A 20,108-nucleotide genomic window follows, 5' to 3' on the forward strand; every position below is an offset into this window, starting at 1 on the left:
TAAAAACTTTAAAATCATATTACATTACAAGAGTATTTCATAGCTATCAAACCTTTTATTTCCCCCTGATATGAACCTCAAGAGGTTCACATCATCGAATATAATTTATTCTTATTTTATCCTATTGTTAACTAAATTTTATTTTCCTTTCATTAGTCTAAAACTCAACTTGAAAATACACGTTAAGTTAACTCCCAAAACAAACAAACATACCTAGGCACATGAATAACCACAAAGTGAAAATATACATGATTTAACTTTTTGTTATCATTTTTTGTAGAGACACGTGAACGTCTTCAGAAGGAATTTTCTCTAACACTAAAAAGCACAATACCCAATGAGGATTGTGACATACTAAAATACTATATACTAAATTTTGTGAGGATATTAATTTGTTTTATCAATATTCTCAATATGATACTAATATAAAATTATGGCTCTAATAATTTAGAAATGGCAATAGACACCGACAGACTTTAGTAGTGTTTTCTATTCTCCAATCTACAATATTTACGGGTGTTCATGCATGTATTTAACACGTTTTTAATTTTAATTATATATTTATATACTTTATAATAACTAATATGTAAAAGTAATTATTAAATTAATATTATGATTAATTTATGACCATAGTCAACTAAACGCAATTTATTATGAAATAACAATAAAATATATTATATATAATCTTAAAATAATAATGAAAAACGATAGTGTATATATATAAATTTAATTAAAAACTAAATTTATAAATATGCAATACACAAGATACAAGTATTGTAAAACTCCTTTTCAACTCCAAGTCATTAGTGTGGATTCCTGTTATGAATATTTTGTATCTACTTTTTATTTTTCTTTTGCCATCTTAGGCTCTATTAATTGCCCACATTATGTTGGAATACAAAATGAAGATTTGAGAAGTCTTATTATTAGGAAAAAGAAGAAAACATCATTAGATCTCATAAACATTGAGAACCAGAAAAGTAAGAAAGAGAAAAGAGTTAATGGCGACGAAGATTGCAATTTTACTCTTATCTTTCGTCATTTACTCTTTCTGTAAAGACATTATTGCCTGTAGGGTAGGCACAGCATCAGTACAAGCAACTGACTCTGGATGAATGGGTCTCATTGGGTCCTCGATGTTGACATTGCTAGCAACTGGCTAAACATCAGAAACTTCATCACCCTCATGAACTGTGTCAAGAAAAAAAAATATTCTCAGATTGACTTTTTGAAATGAAAACATTAATACAGTAAAGTAATTTTACTATAAACTACTAATTGCATGAGTGTGATGCATGCTATTCCATTGAAACCTACCTCTCTTTCTTTTATGTGTTTCTTTGTGCAGTGTCTGGGCAAACTTCTGGCGATGGAATACTTGATACTTCAAGATTAAGATTATTCTCCAAGCCAATCTCAGGGTCTGAAGAGAACCGAGAAAATCAATGCATAAATACAATAGTAGACAAGATATCCTTATTTAACAGATCATCGTTACATGTTATTCTACCAATAAAAAATTTAAGCATTTTTTCTCTCATTACCTATTGGTAAGAAATCATTGCCGCTGCTTAGATCAATAGGTATATTCAAATCAATATCTCTCCTAACAACAACACTTTCAGGCATTGGAGCTTGCTGAATACCAGAACTCGGAGCTGCATCACCATAGTTGCTGAAATCTGTCTGGTCATCATCTTTATTGTCATTGCCCTCAGCAGCAGCTGCTTGTTGACAAATATCACAAGTCCACCATCTAAATTTGGGTACATCCATTGGTGGAAATGATGGTCGTTTCTCAGACTCAAGCACATGAAATGGCCAACATTTCTTCCAGTCTTTATTACGCATATTAGATACATAGCCACTGAAATAATCAAAAATATATGTTAAGGATACTAAATTCCACATGAGACAAGCTACGTTAGAATTTAAAACTAATAAATAAATTATGGACCACCTATCCCTAATTATAAAAAAACTTTATCAATCTGAAACACTTCATAATTGTGTAATATGCACAACTTTTTTGGCTTCTAACTTCAAATGCTTATATTTTAAATCTTTAAAAACCCTATAATGAAAAATTACACAGCAACATCTCATCTTACAAGAATAAATGTATATCAATTGCAGAATTCAGCAACAAAAGATAGGATGAACTAATAAGTGAAGGAGGACAAACTATACAACTCAATGATATGCTCCACTCCTCCAACACCAATAAGTTATTTAAAAAAATAGAACTCGGATAAAGCTATATAGTCTGAGAAACTATAATTTGATCTCGACAAAACTAGGAGTATGCAGCATAAGGCTCACCGTAGTGAAAAATGTTGGCATTTTTTGCCTCTATCAGTGTTTTCTGTAGAATTGTTGAGATCAATAGAGATTGAGTTGACCCTATTGAGGGATCCCATGAACTTGATAGTGTTTTCCTATTCACAAAAATATCAAATATTAGAATTTATAACGGAAATAAAGGGTAACAATAATTACATACAGCTACCAATAATCAAAACATTTTGATGGGTCAAAACACATGTAAGGAAAATACAAGAAATATACATATACGACAACATCTTTAGCAAAAAAAACAATTAGGGTTTACACAAAAGCTGCGCTAATGAACGAAAAGGAAAGTCAAGCTAAATGAAGCAAAAAATCAAGGTAAAGTAATATACAACTAACAAATCCTCAACGCACAGTGATTAATCACATAAAATGATAACCTCCACACGATCATGAAAGCAATTGGAGACTATTTTTTCATTCAATAAACTCAATCAATAACATCAACCTAAGGTTTGAATTAACACAGTACAATCCAGAAAAAGATAAATAAAAAGATGAAAAATGATCAACTCACCCGGCTGGGGGCACTGATTCTCGATTAAAGGACACCAAATGATAGATCAAACGACGAAGATTCAACACATTGAAGCTGAATGATTGGATTCTCAGCTGAAACGAGTAGAATTTGAGTGCGAAAAAATGATAGAAACCCTAGAGAGAGAAAGAGAAAGGGTTTCCGATTCTTCAGGTTATGAGAGAGAGAAAATAAAAGAGTATCAAAAATTGTGTGATGTGAATATATGATCCATTTATGAACAAACATAAAAATATAGTGAGAGAAAATAAGGAAAGAGAAAAAGTAAACCAATGGGAGAATGTCACGTTGATGAAAATGATGTAATGATGAGTATGACAAGGAAACCCTAAAAAAACTATGGTGGGGCACAATACTTGAACGTGTCCTACACGTGCTTCTTTTACATATTCCACGTGGTATCACCATTGATACATAAAAATATTTCCATTGGCGCGTGCTAAACACTCACTCAGTTGGGGTGTGGCTGTAGGTGAAATAATTCCAAACCCTAGGCCTCTTTTTATGGATAGATGGAACGGAGGGTTAGGGTACATAACCATAAATGTTACAGGAGCAGAAGAGTGTGTTGTGTTCGATTCTAATTTGTAACAATCACATTTTCCGAATTTAGATTTTTCAAGTATATATGGAGATTTTTTGTTTTTGTTTTATATTGTAATATTTTTGCAAAACCTACTATAAAGATTCACTGTATATGTGTATAATCTGCATAAATTGAGAGAGTCAAAATTAAGAAAAAGAATGTATGTAAATGAGTTTTATTATTGTTATTGCATATACCATTTATGTTTAATCATATTTGACTATTCAAAAAAATTACATAGATTAATAACCTTTTCTACTAATCACATAAAAGGAAATTATCATATATGTTTAGCCTACTTTTGGTTCTTTAAATGACACGATAAAGTATTTAAATGTTTAGTTTATAAACCTTTGAATAAAGTGAATATTTCCAAATTCAGAGAATGTTATCTCTATACGCCTCTTTTCTTTTTGTGTTTGAAATAGTTTAAGTTTGATTTTTTGATACACCAAGGGTATCCATCACTCTTTTCAAATGAAAAACTAATTTTTCAGGGTAAATCCCTATCATTCTAAAGATTTAGTGGGACTTTACATTATTATACCAACACTTTATTAGTAATTTAAGCTCGATTGATAAATAAGATAATATTTGCTCAAAAAAGGATTTATAACCAGGTAGATCGATGTTCTAACTTGTTATTATTGATGTAAAATCTTAGTGCATTAATAAACATGTGTTTGTCAATTTTTTAATATCAACTTATCTCTCTTCAGAAATATTAAAATATGGGTCCTGAATACACATTAAAAAACGTAAATGGAACTCTACCATCATATATAAACTACTTCAAGTCAATTTGCATTTTATTCCTAGTTATATTCTCAATTTATAATTGTCTTTCACTTTTCCTTATTCTCTATTCCTCGAGCTAACTTTATTCAACACCTACTCTTTATGTAAACACATGTACAAAGATATATTCGTAAGACAGGGTAAATATCTAGGAATTTACATCCTCCAAAATTTTATTTAAGCTTTGGTGACATTTAATATGTTTAGTTTAAGGAAAAAGCACATAAAGCTCCTTTAAATTTTATGTTTTTTATACATAGTCAATGAAATATATTTTTTTCTTAATTACATCTTAAATATTATTAATTGGTGAAATTGACTATTATATAAATATATTGTTAATTTATTAAAAGAATGATAAAGAAATCGTTGTAATAAGATTCACAATAATAGTAATGCAATATTAATTTATAAAGAAAACCGTTATCAAAATATAAAATTGATTTAGAAGAAAATGATAAGTAAATTTCAAAGTTAAAAATAATTAATAAATTAGTATTATTATATATAAATATAATATTGTAGTAGTCGATGTTAAAACAAAACGTATGATCATTGCTATTAATTTAACGTTATTTTTATGCAATGAACAATTTAACCAAAAATTAAAATTTAATAAGTAATTAGGAAGAAAAATAATTTTTTTATGACTACTTGCAAAATACATAATGTTATAAGCATGGGTAGTTATATTTTAATCTTAAACATTTAAATAAGATTCAATTATCTATTGTAATTATTCTAATTTCTCACATTAACATATCAAGTCATTCTTTGATACAAGCTTGCAATTTTTTCAAAAATAAACTTCAAGTTGAAGCCTTTGTTTTTTTACTATTGAGATAAATTATAAGTTAATTTTTTATTCCTCAATTGTACATTTGCTCGTCATTTATGGTGCTGGCTGAATTCAACTTTCTCAATTCAAATGGATACTTCCTCTTGCTCTGCACTCTGGAAGATCTGCAATAGGGACTGGAGTCCTCAAACAAAAGAGGTCATATCCATTTGCATAGTTCATATAATTTATGCAATCTAGTTTTGCAGGAAAAAAAAGCAAGGTTTAAAGATAGATTAATCCCAGTTGCAAAAGTATTGGACAAGCTAAAGCTGGACATCTCGTTTGCTGCAAAGAACTTAAAGGTTAACACGGATGGAGCATTCCATGGTAGCCCTGGATTTGCAAGAGGGGAAGGGATTTTTAGAGATCATCTTGGCATGTTTGTGGGTTGTTTTGCTGCCTTTTATGATATCCAAAACGTGCTTCATGCTGAACTTCTCTCTGCTATCTTGGCAATTGAATTTGCTCATGCTAAAGGGTGGAATCCAATATGGATTGAGAGTGATTCAGTTTTGGTGGTGGGAATTTTCAAAGGGTCAATAAAACCTCCCTGGATTTTATCAAGCAAATGGTCTCTTTACAAAAAGCTGCTATCTTCTATGTCTTGGACAATTTCTCACATCTATAGGGAAGGTAATTCTTGTGCGAAATTGCTAGCTAACCATGGAATCCAAACTAGAACTTTTACTTGGTGGGATTCAATCCCTGGTCTAATCTTTATGGATTGTAATAGAAATTGGTTGGGGCTTCCCAACTATAGATTCTCCAACTTGTAATGGTTTCTTTGGTCTTTCTTTAATAAAATTTCTTGGGGTGCTTTAGCATCCTAACTTAAAAAAAATATTTAAGAAAAAAAGAAGGAAAATCTAACCTATCTATCTTTTATGGTGAGTTAGTTTTCCCTTAGATTGCTTATTTTTTCAATCAATTTCACTTTTCACTTTACTCATTCATCTTTTTTTAATTGCTTATTTTATAATGATTCGTCTTTGGATTGCTTATTTTATTGTTTAAGCATTACTTATGTAGTGGATTGTGTAATTCAAATTTAGCAGTTTTTGTGTGGACTATATTGTATTTAAAAATTAATATTGATATTTATATTGTCTTTTATCTTAATATTTTTTTAGTTTTTATCATAAAGTACTAACAATAAAAAATATTTATATGATAAATATTAAAACATATATACTTAAAAAATAATGTGAAATACAAACAAAATAATCCTAACATAAACAAATAATCTTATATTATTTTATGTAATTTACTCAGTAAAAAATAAATTTTCTATCTTAACAGAGTAAAATAAATTAGTTTATATTCATTTTCTAGCTAATGCACCAAAACATAATCATATTATAATCTTGTAATATTTTATAATTTGTTAACTTCTTATGACATCAAAGAAAGAACATACATCCCCTTCCTTAATAAATATTGTGTCCGGAATCAATCAAACTTCAAAAATAATATAAAAATACCAACTTTTTTTATAATTTTCTTTTTAATTAAGTGATATATTTTGATTGAAGAGACATACAAAATAAAATATGAATGAGGACACATGATCTCTTTCACGACTCTATCATCATAATACATATAATTGTTCCACAAAGAAACAATATTCATTTTTTGGAATGAATGTCACATGTCCTTAATTAATTAAAAAGTGTCATTTAATTTAAAAGGATAAAAATCGATAGCATAAATTAAGGCCACCATTGGAAATTAATCTTCATATTCTATTATTTTTTCCATTCAGGATTCAAATAAATGATTTTGGAAAAATGACCCAAAAAGTTATGATAAGATTTTTTAATTTGATCCAATTCATATTATTTAGGTGTATTGCCGAGCTTGTCTCTTTTCCAAATAGTATATACTATATATTTTGTTTTGGTAAAGTCATCATTATTTCTTTACAATTATTCAACATAGAAGTGGCATTATATTGATCGGGTGCTTTGTCCGAATTCGCAATACACCTAAATATATTTTCATAATTATTTTACTTTTAAAATACCAAAAATTACTAACATGCTTATTTTTGTGAATCAAACAAAGAAATGACTGCATATATCCATCTTATTTATTAAACATATAAGCTCAAATTCAATTTTATAATGAGAAAATAAGTTATACATTAACCATGTAAATATTTTTTATATTGTTAATATTCATATGGTGGAATGTGGGTTCATGAAATGTAAGCTGGTCAACAAAATACATGATTTACAACATTAAGGATATAACATTTTTTAAACAATAAAAACAAACATTCATTATTAATATGAGTTATGAGATACTCAACCCATAAAGAGGTAAATCATATAAAAAAAAAACTCTTATGACAATATTCTACCACTCTATGATTTATCTTTTATTTACGCATATGATTTTTCATAATAATCAACTCTTTCACTTATTATAATTATTAGCATTAGTTTTAAGAGATTATTTACTATTTGGGAGGGGAAAGAAAATTAAAAACTTTAAAATCATATTACAAATGTATTTCATAGCTTTCAAACATTTTATTTCTCCCTCTTATCCTCCAAAATTAAACTCGCAAACGGATCCTCAGACTACGTAGAGTCTGGTTTTGGAGAAGAGAATGTAAATCTTAGGAAAGTTTCTCCCTCATTTGGGAATTGGTTGAAAGAGATAGTAAGGTTTTGAAGTGTTTCTTGAACCCTATAAAACCTTCTATATCCAATTTTCATAGTTCTCGAATTTGGATTTTTTTTAGAGAGAAAATGTCAAAATATCTAAATGATTTTAGTAAAATTCTATAATAATATTATTAACCATTATTAATTGCATTTTTAAAGGAAAACATATTATTGTATTATCATTATTTTATGAGTAAATTACACTAATAATAATTGTGTTTTAGTGAAATTACATAAAGAACTCATCTTTTTAAACGTAAACAAACCACCTCTAATTATATACATGTATTACACTGACGACTGATATAAGAGAGATAAGTATAATTTTTTAAATAAAAAATGGTAACGAATGTAATTAAGTCAAATAAAATATAGTAAGTCCAAATAGTATAAGAGTTAATGTTCATTCATAATTTTTGGTTCGTTACAAACTGCATTAATAATTCTATGCATGTGTTTAAATCAATATATATTATATTATAACTAACCAAGATAATTTATAGACATTGACTCTTTTACTATTTAGACTTGTTGTCACAATATATCATATTTTGTTTAATTTAATTACATTCGTCGCTAATTTTTGTTTAAGAAATTACACTTATTTCTCTTGCAATGGTAGTGAGTTTAATATATATATAATTAGGGGTAATTTATGTAGGTTTAAAAAATGAGCGATGATTGATATGTGTAATTTTAATCAAACTCATGTGTGTCGATATAATTTATTCTTATTTTATCCTATTGTTATCTAAATTTTATACTCTTAAACATGATAGAGATTTAACTTGACTTGCATTCCTTTCTCATTCCCTTCCTCCCCTTACTCGCCTTTTGATATTTCTATTTCCATTTCCCTCGTAACTCTTAGACATAATTTAATTGTTTGTGAGTTGAGTTTTGAAAAAAATGAAATATTTTATAATCATCTTACAAATATATTTTATAGCTTTAAAATCTTTCATTTCTCTTTCATCACTCTAAAACTCAACTTAAAAATAGCCGTTAACTTTACCCCAAAACAAAAAAACATACCAACACACATCAATATAAGGTAAAAATATACATGATATAACTTTTTGTTATCATTTTTTGTAGGACACATGCCTCAACATCATATGGAATTTTCTCTAGTAATAAAATATTATATATACTAAATTTTGTGAGAATATTAATTTGTTTTATAAATATTCTCAATATCATACTAATATAAAACTATGGCTCTAATAATTTACGGATGACAACAAATACTAGCAAATTTTAGTAGTGTTTTCTCGTTCTCAAATTCACAATATTTATGAGTACTCGTATATATACTCAACAAAATTTTAATTTTAATTATATATTTATATACTTTGTAATAATTAATATGTAAAAATAATTATTCCATGAATAATATAATATTTATATGTTAAATTTATAATCATAATCAACTAAGTGTAATTTATTATGAAATAAGAATAAAGTATATGATATATAATCTTAAAACGATAATGAAAAACTATAGTATATCAATAAAACTTTAATTAAAAACTAAATTTATAAATATACAATTCCCACAAGATGAGTATCATAAAAACTCGTTCTCACCTATAAACTATTATCAGATATTTTTAGAAGGCATCTGTTTTTTTTTTTTTTTTGTTGCTGCTGCTATCCTAGCTCTATTAATTGCCCACATTATATTGGAACACAAAATGAAGATTTGAGAAGCCTTATTATTAGGAAAAAGGAGAAAACATCATTAGATCTCATAAACATTGAGAACCAGAAAAGTAAGAGAGAGAAAAGAGTTAATGGCGACGAAGATTGCAATTTTAGGAGCTGGTACATTTGTGAAGAATCAATATCTTCCAAGACTCTCAGAAATTTCTCATCTTGTTACCATCAAAGCCATTTGGAGCCGTACTCAAGAATCTGCTAGAGCTGCTGTTGAAACAGCTCAAAAACATAACTTCATTGATGTGGATTGTAAATGGGGTGATGAAGGTCTTCATGATATTATTCAAGATCAATCTATTGTTGCTGTTGCTGTTGTTTTAGCTGGACAAAATCAGGTCTTTTTTATTCTATTATTTCATACATTTTGTTAATATCATGTTCTGTTAGTATGGATTCATGGGTGTCTAGAGAGTAGATGGTTCGATGGCTCAAAACCCGAGTATCGAAGTGACAAGTGGTCGATAGATCTATATATATAATGTGTCATCCCTGTGAAAATATGACAAGACAGTAGAAATGGAAATGGAGAGTTGAGATCTAGTGTATCCGTATTCAAAGAGTTAGTGTAGTGAACAAGTCTTGCATTGTAAAGGTGTAGAAGTGAATAAGTTAAAGAATATATAATTGGATGCACGCACAGAAGTAATGCATTGAAGTTTTGAGTCAAAAAATGGTTTGAAAGTCCTTTATATGCTTATTTCACTAAACAAAGAATATCACTTTAGCTGATATCTTTCAGTCTTTTCAAATGTTATTGAAGTTGTTGCTGAGTTGAAATTCATTTTTTTTACAAGTAATCAATCTTTTGCAGGTTGAAATCTCACTCAGAATGCTCAAGGCTGGTAAACATGTCCTTCAAGGTAATGGTTTTGATTTTAAAGTGAGGAGTATGGACAATGACAAATGAATCAATGTATATATATATATGAAGTTTTTTGTTGGAAGCTACACTCTTTGAATTTCCAATATATAAAACTAAAAACTTTCAATTAGATATGCATTGGTTAACAAGGCCTTAAAGGAAATGCATTTTGATGGTTGGTTTGAAAGATAGTTCATTTATTTTATTTACAAGAGGCAGTTTAATTTAGCCTAACCACTTCAAAATAACTTTCCGAAAAATGCAATTAATTTTGTTAAAATTCAGAAAACTCATACTTTATCCGTAAAATTTTACTCTTATCTTTCCTCATTTACTCTTTCTGTAAAGACATTATTGAAAAATAATCATTCAATACTATTTTTTAAATTATAAGTGGACAAATACAGTTTGTTACTTTGAAATGGAGAGAATATTTGTAATAATTTATGTTATTTAATTTTCTGTGCAATTTACTCAAATTTCTTTTTCTCTGGATATATTGTATGTGTTGGATGGCTACTTTGGTGGATATGAAGAAAAACCGGCAGCAGCTTGTAAGTAGTATTTTTTTATAGCTTTTATATACTACTGTGTAGATATGAACAATTGAACATTTTAGATAGCCCTTGCTGGATCCTCTTTTTTATGTTTATTTCTTCTCTTCATAGTTCATAGTATGATTAGTATGCATGTGAATTGTTGTTTATGATTTAAATATAGACTAGATTCATAAGTCATCAGAGTATTCTCTTACATGGTTCTAGGAAACCTATAGACTTTTGTTTACCGTCTTTACAAATTTGCTTCTCCTAATCTTCTAATATATATTTTTTGGTAAGAAACTAATCCATTTCGAGATGCGTGATTGCCCCTCCCAACAAATGTCGCTCACAGGAATCAAACTCTTGACCTTTTGATCTTTTTGGGATCTATTGGTGCCTTACACCACTAGACCAACACCTTGTTGGTCCTTATTTTCTAATATGATACACCAACAACAACAGCCTTTTCCGACTAGGTGGTTATCTCATATTATATTAAGGTGATAAAGAAGAACTTGTTGAAGGAAAAATTATTTAGTGCAATAATACTGAAAACAAACTGAAAACTTTGCATTTAGGAACTCCTGATTAACCCGAGACTTTCTACCACTAATCATGTCACTTACCTATGGAAATTTGCTTGATTCAATTCAATATGTAAGTCATGATGCTACTCATTTACATGAGGTAGTATTGGCTTAGAATGCAAGGAGTTATCTCATCTAGTGGGCATTCAAGTCTAGCAGCATTTGGGTTGGGATTTCAAAGAAAAGAGTAAGCTAACAAAGAAAAAATGGAAAAGAACAATAAAGCAACAGAGTAATATAGCTATGCTTACATGGTGTGACAATCATGCTTATTTGTAACAATTACAAGTCAAATGCCAAGTTGCATACAATCTAGAGTACACAATTTCATAAAGGGGTGTTGATGATCGTCCTATTTCACTTGTGTAATAATAGAACCGATGGGCAATGCTTGGTTACAATTTAGAATCTGTTATTATATGTTTGCTCGGGTACACAAACTTTGGAAAAACACTATTTGCTCTGTAACATTGGTAACTTCCATATTAGGTGATCCACATATGTTCTATCCTTCAATACTAGGTAGAAATTTCCATTTATCTCATCATGTTGGTCTTACAATTTTTAATCATATATTTATTTTTATGATCATTGTAAATGTATCTACCTCTAGAGAGAGATAAAGGAAGAGAGAATATTGAAAACATAAACTGAACTTTTCTATTACTAAAATCTCAACTGATACAATGAGTAGGTAGCTCTACTTATGGTGCTCTATCAAAACCTAACTAACTATTATTCCGTAATAAACCATCTTCTCTTGTATAAGCGACTTTTTAATATGCTTTCCTGAAATTTTAAACTCTGCTTAATTATATGTCAATCTGATACTGCAGGTACAAGTGAATTAGAAACTGCATTATATAACTATAGATCTATTTCAGCTGATGCTCCTGGCCAATTAATATGGTCGGTGGCTGAAAATTATCGATTTGAGCCTGCCATAGTGGAGGTATTTGCTTCTGGAATGTTTGTGATCTTTAATCTATGATTCTGGCTGTTCATCAGAATTTTTTTGGCAGAGCAAGAAACTGATTGCTGAAATTGGGGAAATGATGAGTGTCCAAGTTATTATTGAAGGGTCAATGAACAGTTCAAACCCCTACTTTTCAAGCTCTTGGAGGCGCAATTTCACTGTATGTGCTTTGTAATTAAGTTGCATATTCTGTATTTGTTTAAATTCAGGAGAGTGTTTGTCATAATCATTATGCTTTGGATCACTTCAGTAAACATCATAATCATTATGCTATGGATCACTTCAATAAACTGTGATATTCAGGCCCAGAATAGAACTCCACTATTTAATGAAATAACAGAAGAATATACAGTATCGTAAAATCACGAACTGTATGAGAGCAATGAATAAGGTTGAGATTCTTATTTCAAGTATCAAATATTTTTATGGCATGGCCCATGGAGTACGAAGAAATTCTAACCTATTTCATTGAGGATTGTTCTAGTTTTCCGTATGACCTCTTCTGAGGCTATTCTAGCTAGACAATCGTAACTTAAAAGTTCTGTAAATTTTAGATTGTTTCGTATGTTATTAGCATAGCAGATTATTCCTATCTTATCTCACTAAATTATATTTTTGTTCCTTATGTGAAGTTATATTTCTTTCTGGCAGGGAGGTTTCGTTCTTGATATGGGCGTGCATTTCATTGCAGGGTTAAGAATGGTAATCTTCAAGATTTTACTGTATAATTGACAGACTATTTTGTTTATTAACTCGTCACCTTCTGGTTATTCTAATGCAAATAAATTCTTCTCTAGTCAATGGAAACGCGTCAATACCTGAACTCCTCATGTGAGGAGATAAGTTATCACTTCCAGACACAAAAATCATGACATGTGTCCTATTTAACCATTTTCTACAAAAATAGTTCTAAAAACTGGAAAAAAAATGACACATGTCACAATTTTAGTGGCTGTAGGAGATAACTTATCTCCTCATATGAGGAGATACTTTATTCTCTAGCAAACTCTTACCAATGGTTTATGCTTTTGCTACTCAACACACTAGAGTAGTGGAAAGCAATTATTGGTTAGATTTATTTTTGTGTGTGTGAAACACTGTAGTTTGAGATGCTCATATAAGATAACTGCTTTCATTTAAGCACCAGCATCAGCCTTTTTAGAAAAGGCCTATTGGACAGCTCTTGCATAGAGTCTCGATTAGAAATCTTATAAAATGTCCAGCTCAGTCTTGATTTCTATAAATGATGGTCTTATCCATTTTTCGGTCGGTATTTGTGGGTAGGCATGATAAACTTATCTCTTTTTTTTTTGGTTTTTTGGGCAGCTTGTTGGGTGTGATGTGGTTTCAGTTTCAGCTTTTACATCTCATGTGGATTTGAGCTTACCTCCACCGGATAATATATCATCTGTCTTGTAAGCCTCTACTTCATGTAATTAACTTCACATCACTTCACCGGAAATCTAAAATTGATTTTGGAATGTTGTGCCATAGTCATTTGGAGAATGGATGTTCGGGAGCATTTGTAATGGTCGTCTCCTCGAGAACACCCAAGGCATGTGGTAAATCGTCTTTCATCCCACATATACACACACCACACCAGACAGTAGTTATGCTCATTAGTCATGCATGTAGTCTTCTAAGTCTTTACTTATGGAGTTTAACACATTATAGATCTTGTGGCGAGTCGTTGGCATGAATGGAACAGTGCAAATTGAACGTGGTTTCCAAGGTCAACATGGTTACCTGGTACATACTACATTTTAGTTACAGTTTTTTATAGATAATCCGAGATTTTCCTTAATATCCACTCAAGTTGCAAGTTACTTTAATCAAGGTACTACTATCTTCATTATTTTCATACCTAAATGCCAGCATGTTTTTTGATGTCTTGTGATGAATGCTATGATAGGTCTCGGTATATGGTGCCGATGGACTGTGTAAAAGCCCCTTCTTCCCGTTCAGCGGAGTAACTGAAGAATTAAAAGCTTTTATTAGTGATGTATCTGAATGCACCCTTAAGGTAATTGGGATTTTTTCCAAGAAGCTTCCACGTTGTCATTGTCGGATTTCGTTACGAATTCCTCTCATTTATCTTTGTTCATTATATTACATCATTTTCCTCACTATATGTCAAAATATAGCTCGAACATTAGATTCATACAACTTCATACACATATCTAATCAAGAAATAAGAATCATTTCGAGCAGGGAGTTATTCTCTACTCTAATTTGTTTCCTTTTTTTGCAGAAGGGGAGTCAGTTTGTGCCTGAGCCCCGCCTCTCTTTTGTCGAAGGTGCGAGAGATGTTGCTGTTTTAGAGGCAATGCTTGAATCTGGATCAAGGAAGGGTGAGCTTGTTCATGTTAAAAAGTTTTGAGGAGGTAATAATGTAACTCTTTACATTGCCCACTTAATTCAATATCTAAGGATATTTACTTTGTATTAGTCCTGAACAATTGATCTCAGAAAAGCAGTTAGTGTAGGTGAATAAGCAGTGTTTAAAGAATCATTCCGATCAATGTGATTCGATGTCGTTTTAGGATTTATATCATTCTATGCATTTACTAAAATTATTGCTTGCATCTGTAACATAATATCTTGAAGTGAAGTATTATAAATACTGCAATGTAAGTTTGATTTACATTATCAAAAGAATTTTATTGCTATGTCTCAAGAACTTCATAGTCTACTTCTTACGCATTCAATAGTACAAATCTAATGGAACCAATATATATAGTTACTTGGTACACGGTATATTAGGATGTTATAAACATGCTAATGTTAATAAAAGGAGTAGAGTCTAAGTCTGGATATCAAAACTTAAAAACAATTTGCAATCACAACAAATTATTAGGAAACTATGCAGACATAACAAGTGGAAAAAGATCCAATTACAACATTTTACAGCTTCATTTTACATTTATATTATTATGTTGATAAATATTTATATAACATTTTTTCAAAAAGTTCCTATTCACCCAAAAAAAAATAACCATGGAATAATTCTTTGTGATCAAGTACAGGTTTATTTGCTCGGATAATGTTAGTTCAACCGATGTGCAAAATTGGCTCCTGTTTTACTATATGGAATAATGCCTAAAATAAAACTTGTTACATCTTTTATTGGAGATGTGGCTAAAATATTTGAGCAAAATTTACATTCTTTCCTAAGAACAATTGAAGAAAATTAATCAAACAAGGTGACAATTAAGCAACAAGTGGTTAGTTACTGTGTAAGGCTCTACTAGACTTTTAAGGTGACTAAAAGATCAATGGTTCGATTCTTGAGAATGACACTTGTTGGGAGAGATAACTACGCACCGAAAATAATTAGTTTCTTGTCCAAAAGGGTAAGAGGATATATTTGGTAGTAAAAAACAAGGTGGCAACTTAGAAATAATGTGACTGTTGGCTCATTATGTTATTATTATATGAAAAAATAGGGAGATATTATAATTTATAAATACACAAGAATGGAAGTCACATTTTCAACCTTTTCCATTTCCTTTAATTAGAGATGAAGTTACTTTCTCATGCCAAAACCATTCACCAGCTGGTGCAGCAAAATACCAATTATTGCTTTATTATTCTTTTCTTTTCTTTCTGATCAAAATCCAAAAAAACATGTTATGTGTGTCTGGACTTATATCTCAAAAGATCATTCAGAGAGGTACTTAAAATGTGGGGCAAATATACCAACATCAAATTATGTACCTCACAGTCGCAAAACCAGTCTTCCAACCGAATATTAGATCGTGGCATCTAATTTTATATAGCTATAACATTGTCCCATATACAAATAATCAGTCAACAGCATGTATTATACATGATCAAGAATATTAACAAATTAAGAAGAAAATTATCAAACAAACTAGAAGTAGTAACTGGTAGCCATAAAGCTGCAGAAGGTGGTTGCAAATATGCTATTTATGTGTGACAATATGAGTAACTGAACATGACAGAAAATCAGTTTTACACATATTTCACTTTGTTTTTTTCATGTTCACTTCATAAGTTCCCTATGTGTTGTTTCTTGTTTTTTTGTCCTTGAGTCCTAAATTATAAAACTTCAAGCATTTTGGTTTGGTTTCCATTGTATAGCTGCATAGTGAAGAAGGAATACACCAACTTTTGAGGTTAGTGTCAAATACTATTTGTTGCATGTGTGTGTTCCTGAACTTAACCATAAAGCACAAAATGTTCAAGTTATGCTGTGATGTTTTTTCCTTCTGCCATTTATTCATTTTGGCTATTTTTTTATCTCTTGAGAATTTGAGAATCAATGTACAATAGTAACATGCATGTTGAGTTAGATGATTCTTCATATCATAAATTTCCTTCCTTTATTTGTTTTTGGTGCTACTTCCTTTTCATAATCATAAGATTCTGATTTGCTTATTCACCTTTGAGTAAGATCATAGGAAAAGATTGAACCTTTATCATATTAGCTAATTCAGCAATTTGTTGATTTCTTGATTTACAATGTTTTCCATCTAAAATCCAAATTGGTGCAGGAAAATTTGTGACTCTAGTCCCTAGTGTGTGCTCTTAGATAGGAAAATGCAGAAACCACAACAAACACAACCCGCAGACTTTGCTCTCAAGGAAACCTCACCAAACATTGGAGGTATCAAAAAGGACAAGTTTTCATGCACTTATGACCTTGTTGAACAAATGTTGTATGTCTATGTTCATGTTGTCAAAGCAAAGGACTTGCCTGGTAACATTGATTCCTATGTTGAAGTACAGCTCGGAAACTACAAAGGCCACACCAAGAATTTTGAGAACAAGTCCAATCCTGAGTGGAATCAGGTTTTTGCCTTCTCCAAAGATAGAATTCAAGCTTCACTTTTGGAGGTGGTGATAAAAGATAAGGATGAGTTGGTGGGGGGAGTTTTTATTGATCTGAATGATATCCCGAAACGCGTGCCGCCGGATAGTCCATTGGCTTCACAGTGGTATAGGATGGAAGATAGGAAAGCTGAGAAAAGAAAGGGAGAGTTAATGCTTGCAGTTTGGATAGGAACACAAGCAGATGAGGCATTTTCTGATGCATGCCATTCAGATGCAGCAATGATTGGTCCTGAAGGGGTTGCAAATATAAGATCGAAGGTGTATCTTTCACCTAAGCTTTGGTATGTAAGGGTCAATGTTATTGAAGCACAGGACTTACTACCGAGTGATAAAAGCCGGTATCCGGAAGCTTTCGTAAAGGTTAATCTAGGGAGCCAGTCTTTGAAAACTAGAATATCTCAAAGTAAAACCTTAAATCATATGTGGAATGAGGACTTGATGTTTGTTGTTGCTGAACCATTTGAAGATTCATTGGTTCTTACAGCTGAAGACAAGGTTGGACCAAACAAAGATGAAATCCTAGGAAAGTGTGTGATTCCTTTGCATCTTATGCCAAGGAGGTTAGACCATAAGCCTGTGAACACAAAGTGGTTCAATCTTGAAAAGCATGGAGGGGAACAGAAAAAAGAGGTCAAGTTTCCGAGTAGGATACATTTGAGGGTGTGCTTGGATGGAGGGTATCATGTGTTGGATGAACCGGCTCACTATAGTAGTGATCTAAGGCCAACCGAAAAGCAACTTCAGAAGCCGAGCATTGGAATTCTTGAAGTAGGTATTATAAGTGCAATAGGACTAATGCCCATGAAAACAAGAGATGGTCATGGAACTACAGATGCTTATTGTGTGGCCAAGTATGGTCAGAAATGGATCCGAACTCGGACAATTGTAGATAGTCTTGCTCCAAAATGGAATGAGCAATACACTTGGGAAGTTTATGATCCATGTACTGTTATAACAATTGCGGTTTTCGATAATGGTCATATGCAAAAATCCGAGGGAGATAAATTTGATGGATCAAAGGATTCAAGAATAGGGAAGGTGAGAATAAGGTTATCTACTCTTGCAACTGATAGAGTTTACACACACTCATATCCTCTCTTAGTACTGCAAGATTCGGGTTTGAAGAAAATGGGAGAAGTGCAACTAGCTGTAAGGTTCACAAGCTTATCTTTGATAAGCATGCTTTCTATATACTCGCAACCAATGTTTCCAAATATGCACCACATCTATCCGTTACCATCCATGGTTAAAGACGGTTTAAGGCATCACGCAACGCAGATTGTGTCAATGAGGTTGAGCAGGTCCGAGCCACCACTGAGGAAAGAGGTAGTTGAGTACATGCTTGATGTGGATTCACATATGTGGAGTGTGAGAAAGAGCAAAGCAAATTTCTTAAGAATAATGAAAGTTCTAGGTGGATTGGTAATGATTGGGAGATGGTTTGATAACATCTGCAATTGGAAAAACCCTCTCATATCAATACTTATTCATAACATCTTCATGATACTTGTTCTTTACCCGGGACTAATACTTCCCTCAATTTTCATTTCGATGTTTGTTATCGGAATATGGAATTTCAGATTTAGGCCAAGGCACCCTCCTCATATGGACAATAGACTATCTCATGCCGATGTTGCTCAACCTGATGAATTAGACGAAGAGTTTGATACATTCCCAACTTCGAAGTCATTGGATATTGTTAAAATGAGGTATGATCGTTTACGATGCGTCGCAGGGAGGGCGCAAACTGTTCTAGGTGACCTTGCTAGTCAAGGAGAAAGGTTTCAAAATCTTCTAAGTTGGAGAGATCCAAGGGCTACCACTCTCTTTGTGACATTCTGTCTCATTGCTGCCATTGTTCTCTTTGTTACTTCATTTCAGATTGTGATTCTTCTAACTGGCTTTTATGTTCTACGGCATCCGAAATTCCGAAATAAACTTCCATCAGTACCATTCAACTTCTTTAGAAGGTTGCCTGCTAGAGTAGACAGCATATTCTAACTTCTAAGCATAGATTATCTGCACTTATCTTTTCTCAATCATATATAATTTCTTTAAGCTGATTAGATATTTAAGCTTGGGAAGAAAGATTCATGCAACTTAATCACTCCTTTATCATACAGATTATTCACTCAATATGTAAATTTTATCCACATAATGTGGAACTTTTCAGATCATTGCAATTGTGTTCATTTAAATTCAGCCATCATTAGTAGTAGTTAGCTTTTTCTTGGAATTTTCCCTATGATGTTTTCAGTATGCAAGCCAAGGAAATTAAAGCTTTTCAGAATTAAGTTGGACCTTATTATTTGGAGTGATTTCTATCATATTTATGTTAAAAGAGTAAGGGTGACCATGACCCGGTCTGACCCGTCCCAACCCAATGACAAAGGGATGAGTCTGACTCGTCCAAATAAATAAAAAAGGACAAGCCCGATTAAAAGGGACAGACCCGTCATAAAAAAAATGACGGGTTCGAGTCTGTGTCCGGGTCACCCGACCCGTCCTTATAGTTATATATCAAGAATAGTTGAATAAGTACCTATTAATACTCGTTATGTTCAGCTCACATAACTAAAATATATACAAGTCCACACAACATATTCACACCACTTATCATATGATCATTATTCCTAACTTTGAATACTCAATTTTGTCCGGCAAAAAATGAATGAGTTAAAGATTTGATTTTATTAAGGTTTGATTATCAAATAAATTAAATATTCGAGAATATGTAATTTGAATCAAATCATATCAATTTGATTAAACTGCATA

The 20,108-nt window shown here is 31.2% G+C and overlaps 3 protein-coding genes across 3 annotated transcripts; 2 read left to right on the forward strand and 1 right to left on the reverse strand.

Annotated features, from left to right (window-relative positions):
• On the reverse strand, positions 832-3,066 carry LOC109351004. Its single transcript, XM_019592313.1, has 5 exons — positions 2,870-3,066; positions 2,323-2,438; positions 1,545-1,867; positions 1,318-1,423; positions 832-1,191 (listed from the first exon to the last, which is right to left on the reverse strand). The coding sequence occupies exons 2-4, from the start codon at positions 2,418-2,420 to the stop codon at positions 1,329-1,331; spliced, it is 516 nt and encodes a 171-aa protein (XP_019447858.1). The 5' UTR covers positions 2,421-2,438; positions 2,870-3,066; the 3' UTR covers positions 832-1,191; positions 1,318-1,328.
• LOC109351303 lies at positions 9,495-15,118 on the forward strand. Its single transcript, XM_019592742.1, has 11 exons — positions 9,495-9,844; positions 10,321-10,369; positions 10,908-10,925; positions 12,337-12,452; positions 12,523-12,636; positions 13,128-13,178; positions 13,803-13,891; positions 13,971-14,031; positions 14,151-14,225; positions 14,389-14,499; positions 14,728-15,118. Exons 1-11 carry the CDS (start codon positions 9,584-9,586, stop codon positions 14,854-14,856), a joined length of 1,074 nt encoding a protein of 357 aa, XP_019448287.1. The 5' UTR covers positions 9,495-9,583; the 3' UTR covers positions 14,857-15,118.
• LOC109351304 (FT-interacting protein 1-like) lies at positions 16,875-19,498 on the forward strand. Its single transcript, XM_019592743.1, has one exon. The coding sequence runs from the start codon at positions 17,040-17,042 to the stop codon at positions 19,332-19,334; it is 2,295 nt and encodes a 764-aa protein (XP_019448288.1). The 5' UTR covers positions 16,875-17,039; the 3' UTR covers positions 19,335-19,498.

Source organism: Lupinus angustifolius, chromosome LG06, assembly GCF_001865875.1.
Source record: "Lupinus angustifolius cultivar Tanjil chromosome LG06, LupAngTanjil_v1.0, whole genome shotgun sequence".
NCBI classification, from domain to species: domain Eukaryota; kingdom Viridiplantae; phylum Streptophyta; class Magnoliopsida; order Fabales; family Fabaceae; genus Lupinus; species Lupinus angustifolius.